Source organism: Scylla paramamosain, chromosome 9, assembly GCF_035594125.1.
Source record: "Scylla paramamosain isolate STU-SP2022 chromosome 9, ASM3559412v1, whole genome shotgun sequence".
In the NCBI taxonomy this organism is placed as follows: Eukaryota; Metazoa; Arthropoda; class Malacostraca; order Decapoda; family Portunidae; genus Scylla; species Scylla paramamosain.
The window spans coordinates 579,047-603,924 of NC_087159.1; the positions used below are offsets into that span (position 1 = coordinate 579,047).

Here is a 24,878-nt window from a genome sequence, read left to right on the forward strand (position 1 = left end):
CTTTGTTGTGAATGGTCCCACATGCTGAAAATATTGGTACCTTGGAATGTGATATTAAGATAAGAAGAGAAACTAGACCTGTAAATTAAAATATTAGATGAAGCATATGAAGAAGAGCTTAGAAAGGGAAGAGAAGAATAAGTGTTACAGACATTATGTAGAATGGCTTGTATATATTGTGAAGATACCCTTTTGAAAGAAGCTTCTAGAAAGAATATATGATTATAAATGTGACTGAACTTGAATATTTTTGAAATTTTCCAGATGCAGCAGATTTGAGTCAGAAATATCACGCCTAAGGATTCTGAAGCCAGTGAGAGTGTGTCAGAAGTGTTATACCACCCTGAGATATGATAAGTGAATCCCTTCAAGGCGACAGTGCTTCTAAGGAAGTATTAACAGGCAGGATCATTAAAATTTTTTAGCCTCCCTTTTTTCTCTATTTAAATTACTTGGATGTTTACATTTATACATTGATATTTGTATATATTTTTTTGTAAAACTTAAGTTTTAGTCCCTGGTTGGGACGTCTTTGTTGCCAATAGTCATGGTAGGTAAGGTAATACTCCAAGACCTCTGACTAACATGTAATTATATAAGTGTTCTGGACAAATGATCTGAACCTAAAATAATATGAGGCTGATTTTATCAGATGGATTAATGAAATCCATCATGGAGAGCGTGATTGTTACACAAAACTTTGCACCAATTTTGCATCTCTAAGAAAAAAAGTTACACAGATGTTTCACTGAGGAGAGAGTGAAGGATCTCTGTTGACCTGTGGAGAGAATGGTACACCTGTCATTCCCAGAGAACTTTTGGAATATCTTTGGCATAATGAATCTGAATTGATTAGCTGTAATCTACTGTATCTTTATTTAACTTGGAGAAATGTAGACTTGGTACACATACTGGAAGGTAGAATCATGAAGACTGATTTTATCTCCTTGTTTACTGTCTTGTTTACCCAGAAAACACCATAACATTTTCATATTAAGACATGTTTCATGTCAACTAGAATAGATCTAGTAAGAACACAAGTTAAAAAAAAAAAAAAAATGAGAAGGGAAGTAAATGTTGTCTCAATTTCATGTCATTGAATTGTGGAAATAGTAAAACGGATGTAAGAATATTCCCATGTCATGGATTCATCTACTTCTTTGTTCTGTGGCAGTGTTTCTTTTTCCTTACACTGTCAGATAGACTTCATCCCATGTGTGTATAAGTGTTTTCCTTGCTTTTACCAGAGCCTGGCCTTATTTTACAGGGACAAGGTCTTTAAGGGCAAGATGGGGATATAAGTTATTCATCTTAATCTTCCCCTTAATTTACTAGACTGTTGCCATGCAGAAACTGAGGGATTATAGTACTGACTAGAACAAAAATAACCACTTTGTTTCAAGTTTCTTTCATTTTGTTGTTTTTATTGTTATTGATGATGTGACATGTTTGATGCACTTACCCTAAGTGCATAATCATATGCTACTTAATACAGCTGATCACTTCCTAGTTTATGGATGGCACACTTCCCAGTTTAGAGATGGAACTGGAACAAATGCAAAATTCAGGAGTATAGTTTAATGCAAAAGAAATAAGATACATAACTCAAAAAGAATTCATGACTATTCCATAAATGCTTGGTTTTACTTTTACTTACTAAGCAGTATTCTATTCTCTCCGTGTACTCCAGTGAGCATTCACCGTTGTAAATAACTTGTTTACTTTTTATTACTGTGTATTATATTTTATGGTTTCAGAAAATAATGAGGCTGTATCACTTAATTGTGTACAAGGACAGCACCATTTTGTGATATTTAAATAGTTGATAATAGTATATGAGTGAGGAGTGTTGTGATTTTTGCTGAGTGAAAGTTGCTGATCTATATTTCATACAACTTTGTTCTTTTTTTTGTGTTCCCTTAAAATGTTCTGTTGGATGTGGATGTGTAGGTCATTTTCACTTTTGTATGACTTTTATTTCCCAAATATTTGATGCAAAATCACGATCACCTGATTAGTTTGCTCTTACATACCATTACTTGTGGGTAGAGACATCAAACCCTGCATTGACTTATTCATCAGTAAACTCACTGGGGAGAAGTTGAGTTGTCAAAGCAGTGTTTCCTGCTTTGGTATATATTCTTGTGAGGATCATACCTGTCCAACTACTTACATGCTTATGAAGCACCTCATGAGTCCATATTCTGGCAGGAAGTGTGTGCAGTTTCACATGAATTGCCTTTCTTTTGTGTATACGAAAATATACTAACTATAGTAATATATAGAAAATGTTATAGCTTACATTGGTCTTTCTTCTGTGTTATCCAACAATGAATCTATTGTATCAACTACTCTGGCTTTTGCAGAGTGAAGTTAGGGATGGGGAATGCAAAAACACAAGGCTACCCGAGGGGGGGATGTAAGTTTGTTATCTTTGTCTAAAAACTAAGAAAGAAACCAATCATAATACTTTTTCCAAATTAATTGATATATTACAAAGGGCTGTGTTGGTTTTGTTTGTTCTGGTAAAGTAGTATGCATTTTCAACTCATCACATTGTCAGTTGAACCTTGGCAAGTCACTCACCTGTACATGGAAAGGATTGAGTGTTTTATTGGAAAAGTTGACTGTTTCATCATTCAAAAAAGGATATAGCATTATGCACTGCCAGGGATTTCAAACTGTATGAGAGCACTTTCCATCCAACCCTGTCCTGTAAATCTTGTAGAATCTCAGTGGTTAATCTTTTTTTTTGGCATGCCAGGATCATTGTTTTAACATATTCTGTCCTACAAATATTTTTTTCTCCTTACTGAATACTTTACCTTGTGAGACTTGGTGTTTCCCAAACTCCATCTCTATGAATTTTGTTAAAAGTTTCTGTCATCTTCAAAGCATATTAATTATTTTGTATCATTCTCTCCTTCCCTTGAGACATAGGCTTTCTTTCTTATAGATTGTTGGAGGTAACAAGAAGAAATGAGGCTAGAGGACTACAAAGCTCTCCTCCTGGAAGTTGAGAATAAAAGAAATGCAGTAACTTTTGAATATAAGTTTATATAATATCTGAGACATGCATGGTCTTCTACTTCTTAATGTACCAGGGATAGGAAACAGTCATATATCAAGACCATCATGAAATACTTGTCAGCAATGTCAATATTACCATCTTCAGCTATGCATATAATTATGTTCATGCAAAGTAACAGTAGAGGATATTCTTAATGGCTCCTAAGATACTACATTTGAAAGAAAGGGAAGTCACAGGGGTTAGATATCCAAGCTTTCTAAATGAAAAACATTTATGATTCATGTTACAGATTACAGAGATCCTAGAAAATTTCACATCTTGGTGGTGTATCCATTGTTATGGACTCATTTATTATGACTATATAGCATTTTCAGTAAATGCACAGAAGTTTTTAATTGATATTCAGGTTGCTGGTTCTCTGTCTTAACAGGATTATAAGACAATGAGCAAAATCATGATAGTTAGTGCCTTTGTAAAATTTTGAGGTATCACTGAACTGACTGCATTTCAAACTAACAGTTATTCTCTGAGACTGAATTGATGTCTGTCACGCTGATATTCTATAAGTGCCAGGTCTTACCATGAGAGAATGTAGCAGGATAATTTTGCTGATCATATTGTGTCTGGGATGGGCAATCCTGAGAGGAGAAAACTTAGTGTGAGAAAGTAGATGTATTAAGCATTGCTCATCCTGTGAAGAGTGCCTGTGTAGAAACTTGCTTGGAGCTTGGAATAATTCATCATCAGTCTCTGTAAGACAGTTACAGACAAAGAAAACTCAGCCTTCTTTAGTCATCCCTGTTAGCTACCAATTTATTCCAGGCTATTTTACCAGCAGACCTCATCTCTCCATCAAATTCCGTCTACCCTGCTTCTTTTACCACCATGGCATTGCTATTCTGTCATTCTTAAATATTCAGCTGTTAGCTGCTCAGTGTATCATGCATCTTGACCATGACAATTCCATGTTTGAAGGAAAAACAATGTTGCTCAGTCTGACACCTTTTTTATACATATTTTCTCTTTAATTTTATGTAATTTTATAGTGCCAATCCTTTCCTTATAGATGTCTTTCTTGTTCATCCTCACATTTCCTCAACCCACAGATTCCTAAATCATCTGTTGATTTTTTTTTCTCTGTCTTTGAAGGCTTTGCACGTTTGTTCTTCTGTTTGTATTCTGTGTGTATTCTGCATAGTTTTCCTCAATTCTTAATTAATAGCAAGACTGGGCAGCTGATAAATAATTAATTCAGAATTCTGATTACTGTTTAGCTTAGCTGGTGTTAAAAATTGCTTGTCCTTTGGCATATCCCTCATGCAATAGGCCAGATGCAAGGATATGTTGATGTGGCTGCCATATCCAGGCACTTGCTCCTTTTGCATAAAATGGTTGAAATAGCAAAATGTATTACTTTTATTATTTAAACATTTCCTTATCCATTTCTTGCAAAATTTTCTTGACACTGATAGTATTCATAGGATATCATTGTTTCATGGAAAGTACATATTATATTTCAGAATCTTGCCTTTGGAACAAAGTATCTGACAAAAATTACAAAATTAATTGCTTCATCATGTTTTGTAATTAGAATGAAATAAGTTATGACTTAAATCCATCATGTTTGTAATCAGAATGAAATAAGTTATGACTTAAATTCCTTGTGTGTAGGGGTCAGTGTAGGACGACCAAAAATTCCTATTTTATTGTAATGGAGTTGCTGTGGAAGAACTGTAGTAGTTAATGTATAATGTATATAACAATTGATGTAGCAAGTCAGTGGCAAAACCCAGTGATCCACCCTCTTTGTTATTACTTTCTCATGAAGATAGCATAGTACACTGGAGAATAGCTGATCTAACTTAGGAAAGTTGGGACTTCATTGTTCCAAGAGTCTGTTTAACTTGTTTAGCTCAGAAGCAATGTACAGTAGTTGGAATGTGAGCTATAATCAACTTCAGCAGTAGCAGCGAAAGTCTGTTGCAAGACAAAGGGCCCCAGCTTTCTCCACTCATCTGTCATCTGTTTGTCAGTTCCAGTAAAAATTCTCGTCTCAATCTAGTCCTGTATCTGCCCTTCCTTCTTTTACCATTCCACTGCTCTTTATCAGTTTTCTGTTCATGCATAACAGCTGCCCATATCACCTTTTTCTCTTAATTGTGATCTTAATGTTATAAATTTTGCTATGCTACCTTGTCTTTTTTTATCTCTTTATGTTATGCCAAATATTATTGTCAGCATTCCCATTTAGGCAATCTGGTAAATGTTCTCTAACTTGTAGAATGCACTCATTATAATTTAAATGGTAATAGAAATTACTTTTTTTAGTATTAATTTGTGTGCTGGAAGTACTCCATCACTTTTGGTTTATTTTTTTCAGAATCTGGTGTTTATTAGAAATATTTGTGTTGACAGTTTGGGAGAAATGATGTCACTTTGTATAATTTTTCCTTTATTGGTATTTTCTTACTGATCTTGTGTAGCTTTATCGTTGCAATATTTTCCTTATAGATGCCTTCCAATACCTTGTCATATGCTTCTGCTACCCCATGTTTCCTGATTATTTACATGTATTCTGAGATTTTAATGGAACCAAAGGCTTTTCATAGTCAATGTAAGCCATATAGTGTGTTCAACTAATTTTTTTTACTACTGGGTTAATAACATGGGTTTTGTCGGTTGTTGAAAAACTGCCTGCTCTTTTTGGCTGCTTGTAATCAGTTTTTTGCAATAATCTTATTTGGATGAGCAATTCTGTAAAAAGCCTTTATGCTGCAGAGAATTTCTCACCAGTCCTGAGGGACAAAGTTGGAAGATAGGATATTTTTAATTGCTTCGCCATCAAGCAAGAAATCATTGATATAGAGGACTGCTGTTAAAATGGCTTCGTATCTGGCAATTCATAGCTAGTTTTGATGCTAGCAGTACTTTTGGCAATATGTTTGGGATCAACTGAGCTAAATTGCATGACATATAAGACAACCACATCTATGTCATCAAGCAGGGTCTGGCAGTGCTCAGGTATGCCTGAGCCATGGAAAGATTCATTATTTAAAGAATCTCTGCAAAGCAGCATTTAAGAAAACAACAATCTCATGTCTGTATCCTGTATTAATGTCAGCTATGCGTAAGTGGATTTACAGACTACAACAGTTCTTGGTACCATTCCTTATTAAGGCAAGTCCTCTGCCTCATGGTCTCAGGGCTTTCTAAGGTCAGCTCAGTCAAAGGTTTATAGCAAACACATATTTTAGATAATTAGTAGCAAATCACATCATGCTAATTTCAAGATGAATTTTTTTTATTTATTTTTTTTTATTTTTTAGATTTTGATGTTTTACATTAATTTCCCTTGACAAAATCACTTTTTTTCTCTGTTTATGAGAGGATAAGCTATATGCATTCATTTAACTGACACGTCTCTCCATTACTTCATAATAATCTTCTAATGTAAATAGTTAAGGACATTTCAAAATTAAACCAAGAAACATTCATTCATGACATTCCCTAACCTGAAGTTCACATGGAGTCCAAGGTGACTAGGATGCAGTTTACTAAAATACTAGCTTATTTTACCATCTATCCAGTCTGGAAAGCATCCACAAAAGTTTGATCTTAGCCTCTGGCAACATGGTAGAAAATCAGCTGCCCCATTACAATTGAAGGAGGCTGCCTTGACTGTTAATCCATGCTTCAGAGTGGTCTTGTCCACTCTTATTTGTGTGATCTTACTTAATGGTATACTTGCTGGTAGGATCCAATAGCTCTTGCCTGCTTGTACTACCAAGTTAGAAAAATTGCACCAAGGTATAGTAAGTAGAGAGCTCAAGTCAACAAAAAAAGGTCCTAGATTCAAATCCTTGGTCAGGTGGATTCACTTTGGTATTGTCTCATGTCAGTGTATCCCTTATTCATCTATCAGAAAATGGGTACTCATACAACATAATTGAGGAGTTGTGACCTTGTAACCAGGTAAGCTAACCAAGACACCCAAAGCTAGAAAGGCTTTTAACCAACCTACCTACTTGGTGGTGATCTTTGTCTTGCACTGAGATCATGTAGGCTGCTGATGGTTATGTTGAATCTAATATCCATGCAGTATGGCAACATATTCTTTTCATGTATTTTTCTTGGTTTCACTACAAATGTAAGGCCAGTTGAACTTGGTGTAAATACAGTCAGTTGCAACCTTACTGCCACACTACTTTAGTCAGTTCACAGTATAAGCAACCTAACTTTAGAAAAAAGTAAAAGATCTCTTTGAAATCTTATTAAATAGCATTGTCATTGTTGTAATGTTTTGTGTATACATATTTAGCCTTCTCCTTAGATCTGACAAAGGAAAATTAATAATTGACATGAATCTCAGGTATGAGTGTCATAATTTTGTAATGTTTACTAATGTGTGATATTTTTGTGTTAGTTTTTTAATAATTCTACCTTTACTTATTTTAATTAGTGAAAGGCAGCAGGCTCATTCAAACAACCTTGGCCACCACATGCACACTATCCACCATGCAGAGGTTGAGATCCATTTTGTGTGAGATAAACATGTTCTTGTGATCCCATTTTTACTCTGTTTCCAAGCTGCTATGGGATTTTGTTTGGCAGGTCTTCCTTGCACTGAAAATTTCATATCTGGAAGATGTGCTTATTGCCAGTCAGGTTCCTGAACACTGGTTGAAATGTGTCATACTCAAGTACTGTGTTTATGATGAGGGCTGAAGGGATGAATTTAGAGCAGTAATTCATGGTCACACTTCAGGGATATGTAAATTACCATAAACCTATTTCACTTACAGTTGTACATTTTATCATTCATTTATTTTACTTACCTCAAGAAATACATATTTTATTGAGAGGTAAAAAAAAAGTGTAGAAGGTTTCATCCACAAATGTAATGTATCTTAGTTTTGTGTAAGTGTAAAGATGACTGCCAGTGTTTGTTTGTATGTAAAGTGATAACTGTATATAGACTGGCAATAGTCACTTTATATTGAAGTACATTTATTAAGCAAATGTTCTGTAGATGCACAGGAAAGAATAATTCACATAGTTTAGACAGATAGGGAGTTTCTGTGATGGTGTTGATGCAAATAAGATTTCTTCATATTCTTTATAAACATTCCATAGCCAATATTAGTTTTCAGTTCATAAAACTGAATGCCTAATATTTTGTCAATAGTTTAAACTGAATGAAACATTTATTTATGAAAATATTATTTGATATTCACAGCTGGCCACTGAAACTAGTTAGATTATTTATTCATTGTAATAATTTGTCTTCTACTCATTCTCTGTATATAATAATCCCTTTGCTCACCTATATCTTATTATCACTAGTTTCCTGTGCTCACCTAGAATTAGAAATATATGAAGAACAGTGTGTTTTGAATCTCCCAAGTGAGCAGATCCTGGGTTTTCAGCCTCTGACTCAAAGTGACTCAAGCATCATATTAGTCATGGAATAGACTACACTGGCATGTATCATTATTAGCAATTCCAGACAGTGGTCTAAATGCTCTAAATATTCAGTAGGCATGTGCAGAACTAGTGAAAAGGCAAATTGCAGCAATTAACCTGTCACTTCAGTGAAACACATAACCTGATCATAAGCAAATGGTATACACCACATTAGTTGATGGTGCACCAAACATTTATGAGGATTTGTTTCACTGGAGATGCCTTTTGCCCTTCCACAGTATGGTTTTATGTGAAATAGTTAATTAGTCTGGTCATGTACAAGTAACCATTTGTTGTTAGCTGCAGTGGCCAGACTATGGACAGGTAAAGCTGAGTCACACTCACTCTCACTCTGCTGAAGCTGTCTACTGATCAAAGCACCCTGGCCTGATACTGATAGTGTTACAAATTCATGACTAGTAACAGGTTTTCAGAGGCCCAGTAGTTTCAGAATACTTTGTGTTACATTTAAAAATATATAATTAAAATAAGATGGACCATTTTTTCATTTACATGCTGAGCATAACTTTGTTCTTTACCTGAAATAACACTGCTAATTGTGAGATATGTTTTTTATAACACGCTTTTAACTGTACATTCTACTACTTATTAAAATAGGAATACACTTAAATGAAATTAACTTGTAATACATTTAACTATACAGTATGATTATGACATGGGCTGCCATAATATCTTCACTTTGTGATTATATATTGTCTTCATTATGAACCTTAATCTGAAGTTCCAACACAAAATATAGACTCATTATTTCACATATAAAGTTTGGTTCATGCCCACAATTACCACAGTATTACAAATTCTAACAAAAAAAAAAAAAAAAAAAAAAAAATACTCTATCCTATTAGTCTACTAGTCTGCTCTGATACCTGTTCATGGGAGCTTCTTTCTTTGAAGGGTGTAGTCATCATCTCACACACACACACACACACACACTTCTTAGCAAACAACGGCATTGGAATACATACCTTTACTCCAGTACAGTCTACCCTTCTAATTAAGTCTATGAAGCGACGAGCATACACGGGCGCCTCCATGCAAAGGCAGATATCCACTTGATAGTAATGAACTCAGGACACAACACGAGAAGGGTGACCAAACTGTATCAAAATCAGGGACAAGTAATTCATCAGCAAATGAAAGGCAAAAGTCCATGATGCATGCAAAGGCAATCCCCCCCTTACCCCATAAACGGGCATGGGGAGGAGAGGGACTGAAAAAGGGAAGGATCAGACAACCATATACAGAGGAAGGAATCACACGCACACCTCACAACCTTATCACAGAGACAAAAGGAAGCAAAGTGCCTGCTTAGCAACTGGCCGCAACCCTGATGGATTAAGGTTACGCTCAGTAGTCATCGCCTGGACACCAGCCAACACAGGCGGGCGTACTTCTCGAGCTGTGTTGTGAGTAAAACTTCACCGAGTCTTTTTTATATAATTATCAAAGCACGATACATTTAATATTAAAAAGCTACTTGTTATAAATATCAGTTATATAATACACAGTAAATTCTCCTGAAGCTACAAGATGCCGTAAAAATTATTTGTTTCTTTAATATGATGGCATCACTTGTCTTTTCTGCGATTCAAATATCTTTCGGACGTTACGAATTAGCGGGAAGGAAATCAGTGCTTGATTCCTCGTTAAGAAGTCCATAGTTACAAGCTATGGGGTATAGCTACACCATACACATTAGACTGATGTACTTACACATGTTCCAGACATGCTGGTAAAATCAAAGAGGATTTGGCTTCATGGAACAACACGGAGTAATACCCGATGTCTTGCCCCGCTGTCCTCCCTCTACTGTGCAGGTCAGGATTAATTAATCAATCACTTAATTACTTCAGCAAATGAATAAATAATTCTCTCTCTCTCTCTCTCTCTCTCTCTCTCTCTCTCTCTCTCTCTCTCTCTCTCTCTCTCTCTCTCTCTCTCTCTCTTTCTCTCTTGTAAAGTGGCTTAAGTTGTTCAAGGTCAACTGAATGAATAATATAACACGGCTCTAACATCGCCGCTACCACCACCACTACCAGGACGATGACCACACGACCTTCATGTAAAAATAAATAATGAGCGTCAACTCAACAAACTTGGTCCACAGTGTTGAGTGTCATTATCATTCCAGGTGAGGTACGGGAACACTGAGGTGGAATGTGGGACTGTGGTGACGCCCACCGAGGCCAAGGATGTGCCACACCTGTCCTGGCCCGTGGAGGAGGGTGCTCTCTACACCCTGTGCATGACAGGTGAGCTTCAACAGAACCACCGTGCCGCTTATTCTTTCAGCATTTTCATTCTAATAAAATATATTTTATCAACTACGAAATGCTACGCAAAATGACACGTTCATGGATGTCTTCAAACTTTAAAGTTGTTTAACTTACAACCACGACGTGCTTTTTCTGCACGGACGCTACTTCCACGACCCACAGACCCCGACGCCCCGAGCCGAGAAGATCCCAAGTTCGGCGAGTGGCAACACTGGCTGGTGGTGAACATATCAGGGAACGATGTGTCGAACGGCGACACCCTCAGCCAATACGTGGGTCCCGGCCCGCCCAGAGGCACAGGTGAGATTGAACTGCAGGTATGAGCAATAATAGTCTTTAAAGCACAGGTCACTGGAATCACTTTTCGTGTGCATATAATGACTGCATTTCGTGTCTGATTGTCCCGTAGTAAACAATTGCTTTGCGGCTACTCCTGTTCTGGGCTGGCAAGGGAGGAGGTTTTGGGGGAACTGCGGCATCTCGAGAAAATATCAGGGACTGTCCTTTTGTTTGTTCTTGTTTGGCAATCGCTTCGAGGACATTGTTATAAATTTTATTTCTGCGATCGGATGAATACATTGGACTTTGGAAGCTGAAGTGAGACCCTTTTTTCCCCTGCAGGGCTACACCGCTACGTGTTTGTGGTGTACCGGCAGAACGGACGCCTGACGTGTGACGAGCCGCGAGTCCCAAACACCTCAGGTATGTGACGCGTTTTTTCTTATTTTTGCTGAGAGAGAGAGAGAGAGAGAGGCAAATGTAGTTTCTTGATCTGCTGCTGTATCCTCTGCACATCGTTAAGGCGAGTAAAATGAGGAGGAACGAGTTGACTGAGAATTTCTTAAGCATCTTAATTTCCACAGGGAGACAGTCTTGTTTGGGCTACAACTCTGTAAGAAAGGATCTCACCTTGCTATACAGATACAGATTATTGTTGTTGTTATAATTAGCACACATCCATTGCTGCTATATGTTAACAAAAGAACAGTTCAGACAAGCCGTGGGAGTTTAGTTCCTGAGATGTCTTGTTACTCTCGTTATGGAGAGTAGAAAGGCGGACAAGTAAAGTCTTGGCGGATAGGAGTGACTTGCTTAACTTCAAGTTAATGTGGACGTCACACCAACTAGCGTTCGCGTGCGTCCATCAGATGCGTGAATTTTCCTGGTGTTGATATTTGACTCTTTCTTTGTTTTCCAGCCTCTCCTCGCAGATGCTTCAAAATTCACAAATTTGCCGAGAAATACAACCTGGAGCTGGTGGCAGGCAATTTCTTCCAGGCAAAATACGACAGCTACTGTGATCAAGTACATAAACAGCTTGGTATTTAAGAGTACAGCTGTATAGAAGGTGAAAGCGCTCAGATTATCCTGCGATTACGAGGTCACGTGTCTGTTGTTTACAGTGTGGTTATTTGTAAATGAGCAAATGCTTCCTTTGGAACACATGAATGCAGCCGATCTGTCACACATCGATCTTGTTTTGAAGGGAGTTGTGTTAGATGGGTTGCAAGCTATCGGTAGCATACTATTAAATACTTTTCAAGATAAACTGAAGGTCAAGATCCGCTTCTGGTTTTACAATATATTGAAAAGTGAATATTGTTTTTAGTTTGTTATATTTTCAACGCTGAAGTTCTGAAAATAACAGCTGTTCAAATAAATGATTTTGATTAGCATCAACTTGTGAAGTTTCATAAAAATGAGTTCTCACGGGAGTTTCATTATAACCATTAAACATGCAGCCATAGACTCGTATACGGCTGCATAACACAGCTGATGCCATATCTCTTTTAGCGGGAAGTGAAGGCGCCTGTGCACGAGTGGATGGTTCTTTATAGTCACGGGGCACACCGGTATGAAAACACGTGCTTCTGGCCACTTATATTCCCTTATCGGTTGCCGCCCAAGAGTTCCCTGAATGTTATCTTATCAGGGGGTGTTGGGGAGTGCCACTTGTGTTTGTGTCACGTTGTGGCGCTGTCTGCTTGGCAACCCCCTCACGACATCCCACTCCATGACACTTGTGTACTGGACCACACTTCTTTGCAAGAATATACGTGTATATAAAACACACACGCACACACACACACAACGTCTACAAAACATAGAATACATATATTGTTTCTTAAGCGGGCATGAAATAATGCAAACGAATGGTTCTATTACAACTTTTTAAAATCGAACAGATGAATAAAAACAGTAAGCAAATATTATGAAGGTATCACCCAGTTTGGAGGCAATGCAACGGTGCATGTGCACTGCACAGCTTGCTGCAAGCCTTGTGACGCTCTCAAAGACGCCCGCTCGTTCTAAAGAACTCAAAACGAAAGGTGAAAATCAGATAAAAAAAAATAAATAAATAAAAGAGAACAACCAAACAGAAAATGATACGAACGTTCCTGTCGGTGGCAGCGGCGGCGGCGGTGATAGTGGTGGTCTGGGGACAGCCGACCTTTGTCCTTTACAGAGAAGGTGACGGAGTCGTTCTCATCTAAGTGACAGTAAGCAGCCATCATCATCATTATTCCTGAAAGGCGAAATACATCTAGACATGGTCCATTTTATCTCCAACAACACACAGTCGAAAGAGAGAGAGAGAGAGAGAGAGAGAGAGAGAGAGAGAGAGAGAGAGAGAGAGAGAGAGAGAGAGAGAGAGAGAGAGAGAGAGAGAGAGAGAGAGAGAATCGTGAAAACAGGAAGGCTACGAATAAATAAAAATGGAAGAGAAAAAAAAAAACGAGCTTCTTTTGCCAACTTTATGAATAAGTCGCTCTGAGGCGGTGGAAACATTGCTCAAGAAAATCTTCGACTCATGACATCTTCAGGCAGGAACTTCTTTTCCTAGACGTCAGAAATACACCAATTTTCCCTGGGTCGTGTTTCCGACCCGCCCCCACCTTTTTTTTTTTTTTTTTTTTACAGTACTAACATTGAGTAATTTTGCTCCCGGTGGGAGTGGTCGGGAACGTGACAAAGACAGTGGTTTGTGTGGGAAAGAGAATGAGGCGTTAAGTTAAAGGCTGTGGCTAATAGTGTTATCGATTCTTGCCCACACTCATTATTTTCTCGCATCCCTAGAGTTACCTCTCACACATTTATAAACCTTTCATCCCCAGAAACCTTGCGATGGCTCACTGCGCGTCGCAGGAGATGCACGAGGTGTATAAATCAAGCGCTATTGTTGTCCTTTCGGGCCGCCCTTCCCGTGCTTTCGCTCCGCTGTTGTTTTGGTCCCGAGGCCACGCGTTGCGTCTTACTAGACAAAAGCGTCAAATTTATTAGTCCACCGCTTACTCCAAGGTTCACATATCTGTTATTTGCACAAATGTGACAAATTTAGAGGAAAGAGACGGTACAGTACAAAATATAATAAAGCTTAAAAATCATTATCTCAGAGAGAGAGAGAGAGAGAGAGAGAGAGAGAGAGAGAGAGAGAGAGAGAGAGAGAGAGAGAGAGAGAGAGAGAGAATTTGTATTTCGCTGACATTCTGAACTCATCAAAAGTTCACCAGTTCCTATTGAAGAAATATTGGAAAACTGCTCATTTCACCTCTGGTGAGCCTGTGCAGTCTTCCCGTGTTGGTGATCCCGAGCTGACAACACGAATGACAATTGGCTTCATCAGTCGATTGTTCCATACACTAAACTCAGACTCGAGGAGGTAAAGGGTACGTGCGTATGCATGTTAAGAGTTTTAACTTTTCCTTTACCAGCTCTCGCTTAACAAGAATCCACTGGAATAACGGCCTTTGATACAATCCTGGTCAGTAGTCGAATAGAATATCGCACTCTCTTCCTCTGCCTTTAGTTTTCCCTCTGTAAAAATTCTGTTAACTGTCTGATTTTGTTAAGAGAAAGTAAGCAGACAGAAGACTTCAGGTTGAGGGAAAACAAAGCACAGTGGAAGTGAGTGCAGGCGGTTACTCAGCTGTCTGTATTCCCCGATACATACTTTCCCCTAGTGGTGCCTCAAATAGCGGGAGAATTTTACACAATCGGAATAGTTAGATGAAATAAACACAACACATTAGTTTATGGAGAGATTGAATATAAAAAGTTGGTGGGATGGTGAAAAATTAAAGTTACATCGTTACATAGATGTGGTGCAACAGACAACTTTGGCTCTGAATAGAGGAGAGAGAGAGAGAGAGAGAGAGAGAGAGAGAGAGAGAGAGAGAGAGAGAGAGAGAGAGAGAGAGAGAGAGAGAGAGAGAGAGAGAGAGAGAGAAATTCTCTTAGCTGTGAGATAAAACTTAAGACCGAAATCATTGTCTTGGGTGTGAGCCTTTGTAATAATTCATGTCGCGTCTTTTGTGTCTCGCTGCCTCTCTCCGAGCCTCCCGAACCCCTCGGAATGCGGACTGCGCGTGCGTGCGTGCGTGCATGCGTGTGTATGGTGAAACCTTTCTTTAAAAATCTGTAATAGCCAAAAGCTACTCAATTATCAACAGCTAAATAAATAAAACAAAGTTAGTGAAGTGGTAAATAAATATACCACACACTGTACTCCTGATTGCCTTTCAGCGAGCCACCAAGTGAACGGCAACATTCTTCCTTCGTTGGCAGAATGCACCACCACCTCGTGATTAATAACCATTAATAGTCACACGACTTTCCCGCGTCCAGACACTGACCATCTTGCTGTACCAACTCCCCAGGGTCCTCCCCGGTGTAACGAATCTGATGCTAAACGGTGACATGCTAACCAACTACCAATTGAGGCCAATTTTAGTTCTGGAAACTTTGGCCAGAAACCAACAACTCGGTTAGCCGCGATATTAACTTTCTTCAGACTTGCATAATGTGTTGGAAAGTTTCGCCAACTCGAGCGAGCCAGCAGCTGCGGGTTGTTAGTGAAACCTTATTCTGAATGGGGAAAAAAAAAAAAGTCATTAGAAATAATCTGAATAAACTGGTGTTTCTGCTCCTCTGAGTTAGTGCTGATGTACGTAACTTATTTAACCTCTACTCTTTCAGTGAAATGTAAATGACAGTGATAATGTGCGCAGTAAAAATTGGTATCTGATAAATCCCAGCAGGGATGCCAGCTTCACGTCAGTGATAGGGCAGAAGCCACGAGGCTCATCTCATCACCTCTTAGTAACTTCCACCTTCGTGCTGCACGTCTCCGGAAGAGGCGTGCAAACTTTATGAATGAAAATGACAATTGACAGCTAATGTTCGAGCATTCATCATGCTGCAGCAGTGCAATGGCAGCACGCTGGCACAACGGCAGTAGATTCAGTCCGCTGCAGTGCAGTTCACCTGAACCTCTATCACGCTTGCTGTTACGGTGACGCATTGAATGGAATGAAAAATGGGAGGGTGAATTTGAATGAATTAATCTGGATTTCAACTCTGAAACTGAAATGTAAACTAATGGTTGAGATAATGAGTCATTTATGGACATCAGAAACGAGTATTCATGGGTTATTATCGGAGTAAGAGGCAAAGTTTGAAAACTGAAAGGGAAAGTACGCAAAACTGTGCAGCTAAAATGATGAAATGGAGAGGAACGTGAGGGAGCCGAGCGGCGAGAGGCTGGACGGCCATGAACACGCTGGCAAGAAGAGGGAAGGCACTTGGCCGGCGCTCATCTGTTTCCTTAGCTTTTGGACCAGTTATGGGCAGAGCCCCTTATATCAGAACACAATGGGAACTGCAAGCTATCTAATTTACTGGAGTTCACTTTCGACAGGTCCTGCCACGAGCAGCGAGGCGGTTCCCCCTAAAAAACATCCCACAAGGTTGGCTAGTGGGGTGTTGGGTTGAGAAGAGAGGGAGTGCCGTGGAGCCAATGGGCAACACAGAATGGTATAAATGAGAGGCACATTCATGGGAGAACTTTACGAAAAGCAGAAATGTAGAGGCGATGACTCCAAAGAATTAAATGGTGAGACAGACAGGATGGCGTGGTGTATTGTAACACGGGAATGCAGTACAAGAATCACCATATTTACAGCAGTGTGGCAAATCAAGGACATCGTACAATGAGACGATGGATGAACAAGACGAGGGAACTGAGTAGAAAGCTGCAGTGCAGTTCACCTGAACCTCTATCACGCTTGCTGTTACGGTGACGCATTGAATGGAATGAAAAATGGGAGGGTGAAAGGTGGTGACTGACCCAAAAACACTACAGCTTGTATGCATGTAGAGTGCTAACATGGTCTAGTGAAGGCAGTGACCTAATACAGAGCAACACAAAGAAGAAAATGAGCAGCAGCAGTACACATGGCGGTCCTTAAGAGGAACCACAATGTTTAAATTATACTGATGATGAAGCAGAAGAGCGAAGATGGCATGGACAGTTTCGTGGAGCAGAGGCGGAGATGCAGATGGTGGCGATAGTCGAGGAGGAGGAGGAGGAGGAGGAGGAGGAGCTGTTTAAGTGTAGCGGAAGGCGGAAGGATCGAGGTGACGTTGGGCGGAGTGAATATTTTGATAATGACGTGGAAATGGAAGCATTGGATTAGTTAAGTTAAGAGCGTGTGTGAATTTGCAGGTGAAGAGGAATGTTGGCAGTGTCTCGTGGTGGTGTATACCGGCCTAATTCCCCCACCTCTCTCTCTCTCTCTCTCTCTCTCTCTCTCTCTCTCTCTCTCTCTCTCTCTCTCTCTCTCTCTCTCTCTCTCTCTCTCTCTAACCCATTGATTCTTCTATCCTTAATTTATGCGTCTGTTTGTGTGTGTGTGTGTGTGTGTGTGTGTGTGTGTGTGTATGTGTGTTGGGCTGAGTAGCACGAGGTTGGCCATAATGGAGTGGGAACGAACACACACACACACACACACACACACACACACACACACACACACACACACACACTTGACGGTTCGCAGTGCAAAAAAGAAAAAAAAAAAAAATAGATAAACTAAAACTCGCCTCGACATACTTCATCTTTGCCTCCATGAACATGTGGTGTGGGTGAGTCGGGGCAAAGATGGGGGAGGTGGGATGGGCAGAACTAAGGTGGAACACGTGGGCAAGGAGTGAGGGGGTGAGGGTAGGAGGAGTGGTGATGGTGGTGGTGTTGGTGGTCGAAACAGAACAGGTATATAGGTAAAATTGAAGAGGAGGAGGAGGAGGAGGAGGAGGAGGAGGAGGAGGAGGAGGAGGAGGGGAAACTATAGCATGAGGTGCAAAGGAGATTGTATAGATACACACACACACACTCAAAGAGAGAGAGAGAGAGAGAGAGAGAGAGAGAGAGAGAGAGAGAGAGAGAGAGAGAGAGAGAGAGAGAGAGAGAGAGAGAGAGAGAGAGAGAGATAATGTCTGCAAGTAGAGTCACGCGTCGCGGACAAGGTGTGACAGCGAATAAAGATGTTAATTAATTCCAGACCTGACACCGAGGCGTTCTAAGAGGAGGAGGAAGAGCCTGAATTAGTTCCTATAAAACTCATCTCCCTTGTTCCTAGACTCTTAATGAGTTTCTACTTACGCAGACTCTTAGCGTCTGCGGCGGCAGCGGCGTCGGCGGCGGCGGACAGAAAGGTCATTCGGCACCGTCCTGACGAAGGCGTGGCTGGAGTGTGGGTGCTGAGTAAATAATATTTTGGTATTATTTACTAGTCAGCACTAAGTGAGAAAATGCAAGGTGTTTCTTTGTATATATTGAAAACTGGAGTTCCATTTTTCACAGCCATGCCTGTTGGATTACTAGAGGCATCACGTGTAGTATCATTCATTTGTTCATTATCGCCATAATCATTAATGTAGTCATCACAGCGGTCATCACTACCACAACCACAGTCATTGTCCCTCATCATCGTGGCCATAGCAGGAGTTGGAGTGCGAGTGAGGGGGGAGGTGGGAGGCGCTCATCTGGCCATTAGAGGAAAGACGCGGCGCGGGGGAGCAGCTCAAGCGGATTATTTTCATTACTCTAAAAGGAAGCACAATTTTCTCGCCCTGCCTGGAAGTGCCTAGGAGGGAGGGATAAAAGACGAGCCAGTGTGTCTGTGGGAGTGGGTGGGAGGGAGCAGTAAGTAAGAATTATTACTGAAATCGTGTATGTAGTAGTTTCTTATACGAATTTTAAAGTGGGGTGCTGCAATAATAACAACTGGGTATACTGATGATACTTTAAAGGTACTCAGTAATAAGTCAGCCCATGCAATGGTTAAAGAAGTGAGGCTTTATTATATGAGTCCAACACTCCAGGGTGAAGTGCTCCCGTCCCTGCCTGGCCAACCAAGCTACAAGTCAGCCGCGTTCACCAACTCGGACCCTCTCCACTCCTCCTCACCTCATCTCCCTCGGCTGCACAAGTCGTCCCGCTCCCCAGAAGTGGATGAAAACAGCTTACAACTTACTACTGAGTGACTGTGGCGGAAGGTGCAACCATGACTGCTTTAAGAAGGCTTATCGCGCCCATTATTGGCACATTACGCATGCAAATGAGTTCTAATGGAAACTTATATATCCAGAACTTTGCATTACACAACCATTCTCATGCAAATATTGAGTCCAACTTGTTTTTAAAAAAGTGTATGCCTAAGCGACGTTATGCGCGGCCAGCAGGTCCCGAAGAGGCGTTGAGTGAAATGCACGAGTAGGCGAGTTGTGTGCGTGGGTCAGCGGGGCTTTAGGATCTGGGATAGATGGGCGATCAAAAGAAGTTTTGTTGGCCTGAGACGAAGTTTTGGTACTATTGTAGAGGTAATCTTATATTTTAAACTATCCTAGTCAGAAGAAAAAAATATTTTAAGAAGTGATCGAAGAGACGAGGCATTATCATGGAAATCACGTCTGGCTGCTGTATAACGGCGAGAGGCAACAAAGACCATTTAGCGAGGCACACCAAAATGCTGCTGCCTGGCCAGCGTCGTGTACCAGGCAAGTATACTGATTATTTTGCAATCTGAGTGAGCCAAAGACCTACACAGTACACATTCCGTGACACCTGAAGTTATGTGAGTGGCCGTGCAGTGCACTGCCTTGGGTCACGCACGCTGTTGGTCTGCTGCCGACTAACCTTTTCCTGCACTGCATTGTATTGTGCCCTGCCCTAGCGGGGCTGCGTGGTGGCAATCCTGCCTGTATCAAGTGCAGTGTGCATCAAAAATTCGAATCCATTATATGAAAATGAATATGGAAGCTGAAAGAACAAAAAACTATGCATGATGACGTGTGAAAATAAGAGAGGCGAGGACTCTGCCTGACGGGGTGGCTGACGGCAGTAGTAACAACAATAGTAGTAGTAATAACAGCAGTAGTAGCAGTAAATGCAGTATTAATTTACTGAGCACAAGGTTACTTAAAATAACACAAGCAGCTCATCACTCATCACCTCTTGCCCCAAGCACTGCCACGAGGCGCCCGCACCGCCACGTCCAGCGCAGAGAGAGGCTGGCACACCACAGAGGCTGGATGAGGGTGTTAGGCTGTTCATGAGCGTGCTGTGTGAACGCAAGCAATTCCTTCTTTGCTGCAGCGCCTCACATCTCAGAACTACTTAGGTGAAAGACAACGTGGTTAAAATTTTAATCTTCTCTTTGCCAAATCTGCCGTGTCGCTATCACGCATTTTTCCGTGCCTTCATTCAGCGGAACTCCCCGCTCCAACACACACACACCTCACCCCTCTCACTCTCTCTCTCTCTCTCTCTCTCTCTCTCTCTCTCTCTCTCTCTCTCTCTCTCTCTCTCTCTCTCTCTCTCTCGTTTTAATTCCCCAGAAAGTTTTGGCGGGTGGTCCAGGCTCCTCATCAACCACTCAGCTAAGTTGTTCGTCTCCCAGTTCCCTACGAGTTGCTGTCAAACTTATGGAACTGTATTTCTCGTCATTCCGCGTTCATCACCGAGCAGACACACCTCACCTCTATTAATGCAATGCTCCATGTTTACGTAATCGGTTTTACTACATATTTACTCAGGTTACTCTAAGAAGGTCTTAATCATTGTGAGCAAAAATGTAAGGTTTCAGTATAATGAGTGAAACACTCAGCTAAGCTCGAGAACTAAGGAGGCAAAGACAAGCAACGCAGCAAAACGCATCTACGCATTCAATGTGCCCGCAGTAATAAGTGGGTCAAGACCATGCTGCCTCACCTCCTTGCTTAACGCGCGGTTCACGCACGCACGCACGCACACAGTACTCTGTCGATGGAAAGGGATGAACTGAGTTGGGATTGCTGTAAAAAGCCATGCTGTGCCTCCTTCAGAAGCTTGGAGCGATGGAGGCAGTGGTCGCAAACGGTGGGCCAGAGGTGCTGGTTGCTGCGCAAGTGCGGTTGTGGTTGTGACGCTAGTCAAGTCGGTTGTCAGCATCAGAATGATAATTACCTTCCAAGAAGCAAGCAGCAGGTTCAGGGACCGATTCAGCCGGCTAGCACCGGGCCTCTCATCTCACTTATTTAAACTGTCACTAACATAGCCACAGTGTTTGGTCTGCGCAAGTCATTGTCACTAGTATCGTTTCCTTATTAAATAGTTTATAAATCATGAACACTGGGCGGTTAAGGACCGGTCTTCAGAAGTTATAAAATAAATCCTTCACACACACACACACACAACGTTGGAGCTGCCACAAGGATAACCTCTTTTATTGATCACGAAAAAGAAAGAACGTACAAAGAAGCCAAAGGGAGCCGCTGACAATCCGGCTTTCTTCCTTTTTGTTCATTCCTGTCGTCACTGGGGCGAACAGCATGAAGTGAACGCAGGTGGCCGTCGCCGCGCAGCGAGACAGTCACGGAAATCTTGTACATAATATTTGGAAATTTTCGAAACTTGCCAGGCTTGTCAGGCTTCACACTTTTCACAGCGCCCTCCAAGACATTATTACAATAACGAGGATATTAAGGCACCGTGGCAGCCTAAGAGGCCGCCGAATCCAGTGGTGAGGGCTCTGAGGAAGTCTTACGTAATAGCGACGCGCGCCACTTTGCCCCTCTACACACACTCAGAAAAAGAAACCAATATTAGTGGAGGGCGTGGGACGGCATTTTGACTGGCAGCAGGTGGCTGTAGGGTGAGCAATACTCCGCCTACCATTGTGTGACGCGCTTCCTCCACACAATAGTACTCGAGCCTCTGAATGCCTTCATAACCTTGACAAACATATCTGTGACGAAATATTTCCCGCCGCACAATGCTCGCCAACGACTGCGTGGCGCGGCTTCTCCGGCCTTTATTTGCCTTCACCACACAACGCAGCCATCTTTTGTGTGTTACCTTCTACCTCCCCTCCCCCCCCCTCTCTCTCTCTCTCTCTCTCTCTCTCTCTCTCTCTCTCTCTCTCTCTCTCTCTCTCTCTCCGGTATATCGCCATCAACAAGCCCAGAAATGGCACCTGTGTTTTCAACCAACATTAATTTCCTTGTCGTTTGGCGTAATACTAGCACATCATTCCAAACATCCTTTTTATCAACAGGCAAGTCTAAGCCAGTGCCAATCCCACACCTACTGCGGGTTGAGTCACGGCCAACTGAAAAAAAAAAAAAAAATAAATAAATAGAAATAAAAATAAATAAATAAAATATAAATAAATATATAAATAAAAAAATAATACAACGATAAACACGACGATGTGCAGACAAGATGCGGCGCGGCCACAACGCGATAACAACACAGGAGAGCCATCCTGTCAGGCACCTCTGGCGGCGGGCGGGTGTAGGGTGTGTGTAGCTGTCTGGGGGCGCTTTGCTATAAGTGTTAGCTATATATAGCTATAGGCCTATAAGGCAGAAACATAACTACTTTAAGAATTTGAAGAATATTGTTAAAAACTGACAACTTTAATTTGAAGATGCTGAACACACTTTATTTCAGCAGCAAAGATTGCTCCCATTGTGAAAATGCGGCGACTTCTCAGTGCAAGAGCGCCAGGGGAGCAGGGCACAACATGATGATGGCGGCGCTGGAGTGTCATGTAACAAGAGCATACGAAGGTTTGGTTTACCGAGAAATTTACTAAAATAAATATACAACGCCACCCTGAAGGTCAAGCGTCACGGGTATATTTTTGTTGTTCTGATTGTTTTGTATGATGAAATTTAATGTACCTCATTTTTTACTTATAAAACTGGAAAGAAGTTCAGCGAGGAAACTATGCAAATCTAAACCTAACCAGACTTCCCACCCTGGGGGACACTGGCGAAACAAAACCATGACGAGGAGCTCCTTCCAGCCTGTGTTGCGATTCGTGAGCAGCAGCGAGATCCACCCAACAGCGTGAGGCCGAGACGCTGATCAAGACAATTTTGCTAATGGCCAACAGGGTTCGTGCCCAGAGTGGATGAAAGTTGGTGAAAGTTCACGAATTTAATCTGATTTTTATTTCCTAGAGTTCCATGGATGAAAGGTAATCAGTGAAAGGTTTCATCATAAATGAACAAAAGGGATAAATAAAATGAACTAATGATCATGTATGATCATGACACTTTTCTAACAATGCAACGGCGTTGATGCAACAATGATGCGCAGCTGTACGAGTGCGGGCCTCTGGACACTGAGCATCATAATGAGAGAGAGAGAGAGAGAGAGAGAGAGAGAGAGAGAGAGAGACTAGGAGATGGTAGCACACGCGCGGTAGGTGGTGAGTGGCAGCTTTAAGCACCCAATGCCATGACGACTTGCCAGTTACCGGAGACATTACTGTAGTTTGTCAAGTATCTTATAAAGTATTAGCACGTAACTAACATTACAGCACATGAGAGGACACACCATTAGCCTCATGAAATCCTCATCATCACCGTGATCTCAGATGAAAACTGTGTACAGGTATATACTCATATAACGGCCAAGGTTTGGCAAGCGGCAGAAGGTAGCCAGTGGCGTCGGCCTACTTCAACCCTTTGCGAAAGTTTATTATAGTTTACTTACTTTCTTGAGGCTTCTATATCCTAAATGCATGCAGCCCCGGCCTCGCTCCACGGACAAGCGCTATCCCTCAAGACAGGAGGACCAGATTTGCGGGAGAACAACACTCATAACACCCAAACTCCGTTGCCACGCTAACACTAATCCGTCGGGCCGGCGCAGCCGCGCGGCGCGCGCTACCTTCACTGGTTCGGATCACGGTTCATGCCTCATATATATATATATATATATATATATATATATATATATATATATATATATATATATATATATATATATATATATAATAGGCATTGACTAACTTGAAGAGTTCAGAATGTCGAAGTACAAATTCTCTCTCTCTCTCTCTCTCTCTCTCTCTCTCTCTCTCTCTCTCTCTCTCCATTATTAAGAATAACATCAAATTACTTTTTTTTCGGAGAAGGGAAAAGAAAAAAAAGGTTGTTCGTTAAGTTTTATTTACTAGAGTGGGGGACACACTACTGTAGGAGGTGGGGGTTAGCGGAGAGGCCTCAGCACCTACCCCCAGCAGCGGCCGTGGGGAGGGGCAGCCATCTCAAGGTGCGTTTTTGTCCACTGGAGCAAAACTTTGTAATGTTCAACAGCAGACGGCGAGGCGGGACGGGAGCGGTAGGTGGATGAAAACGAGGAGTAGGCAGACAGGTGGGAGACGGCCCGGCAGGAGGGAGAATGGGAAACGGGTGAAAGAAATCGGATGACGGGGCAAGGGAAGCGGAAGGTTGGGACAAGGAGGATAAAAAAAAAAAAAAAGGACAAAATAAGTAGAGGTTGAATGTTCTCCTGGCAATAGCTACTCCGTGATGGCAGCTGAGGATCTGCAGGGGACGAGGAGCAGGAGGTAGACACAGCAACGCACCAACCATAACAAATTAAACAGTACATAAACTCAGTGACGTGGTTAGTGGCGTGTAGCTTCTGGCCATGTTAATTAAAGATATTACCTTCCACTACTTACTATCATCCCCAAGAACTTCACCGGTTTAATACAGAAGTCTCCTGAGCTGTCCTGTCCGCCAATCACGGTTCTTTTTTACGTTTCCGCGGTGACCAATTAGGGGAGGATGCCAGATGCCGGCCGCCGAGGAAGAGGAGGTGAAATTGGTCTCTTAGGAGGGAGTTTTCATTACGTCACTTGGATAGAGGCAAAGGGGGGAGAGTTAAGGAGGAAAGGGGGAGGATGTCTGTCCTGCTTTCTTTCATACGTGGAGCTGTATAATACAGGTAATATTTTCACACACACACA

General features: G+C 41.3%; 2 protein-coding genes and 1 long non-coding RNA gene across 6 annotated transcripts in view; 2 read left to right on the forward strand and 1 right to left on the reverse strand.

The window, feature by feature from the left end:
• LOC135103343 (WD repeat and FYVE domain-containing protein 3-like) overlaps window positions 1–8,991 on the forward strand; it is a 65,074-nt gene extending 56,083 nt beyond the window's left edge. For all 4 annotated transcript variants that reach the window (XM_064009391.1, XM_064009392.1, XM_064009394.1 and 1 more), the window contains one exon: window positions 265–8,991. In XM_064009391.1, coding sequence (XP_063865461.1) covers window positions 265–361 — 97 coding nt within the window. In that variant the 3' untranslated portion in view covers window positions 362–8,991. The remainder of the gene's footprint in view (window positions 1–264) is intronic.
• On the reverse strand, window positions 1,399–23,777 carry LOC135103346 (uncharacterized). The gene is made up of 4 exons (XR_010270006.1): window positions 23,618–23,777; window positions 13,187–13,318; window positions 9,481–9,612; window positions 1,399–1,546 (listed from the first exon to the last, which is right to left on the reverse strand). It is a non-coding gene; the product is annotated as an uncharacterized LOC135103346 (long non-coding RNA).
• Window positions 9,810–12,501, forward strand: LOC135103345 (protein D2-like). Its single transcript, XM_064009395.1, has 6 exons — window positions 9,810–9,921; window positions 10,240–10,332; window positions 10,647–10,767; window positions 10,954–11,091; window positions 11,413–11,493; window positions 11,990–12,501. The coding sequence occupies exons 2-6, from the start codon at window positions 10,273–10,275 to the stop codon at window positions 12,118–12,120; spliced, it is 531 nt and encodes a 176-aa protein (XP_063865465.1). The 5' UTR covers window positions 9,810–9,921; window positions 10,240–10,272; the 3' UTR covers window positions 12,121–12,501.
• Window positions 23,778–24,878: the final 1,101 nt, after the last annotated feature.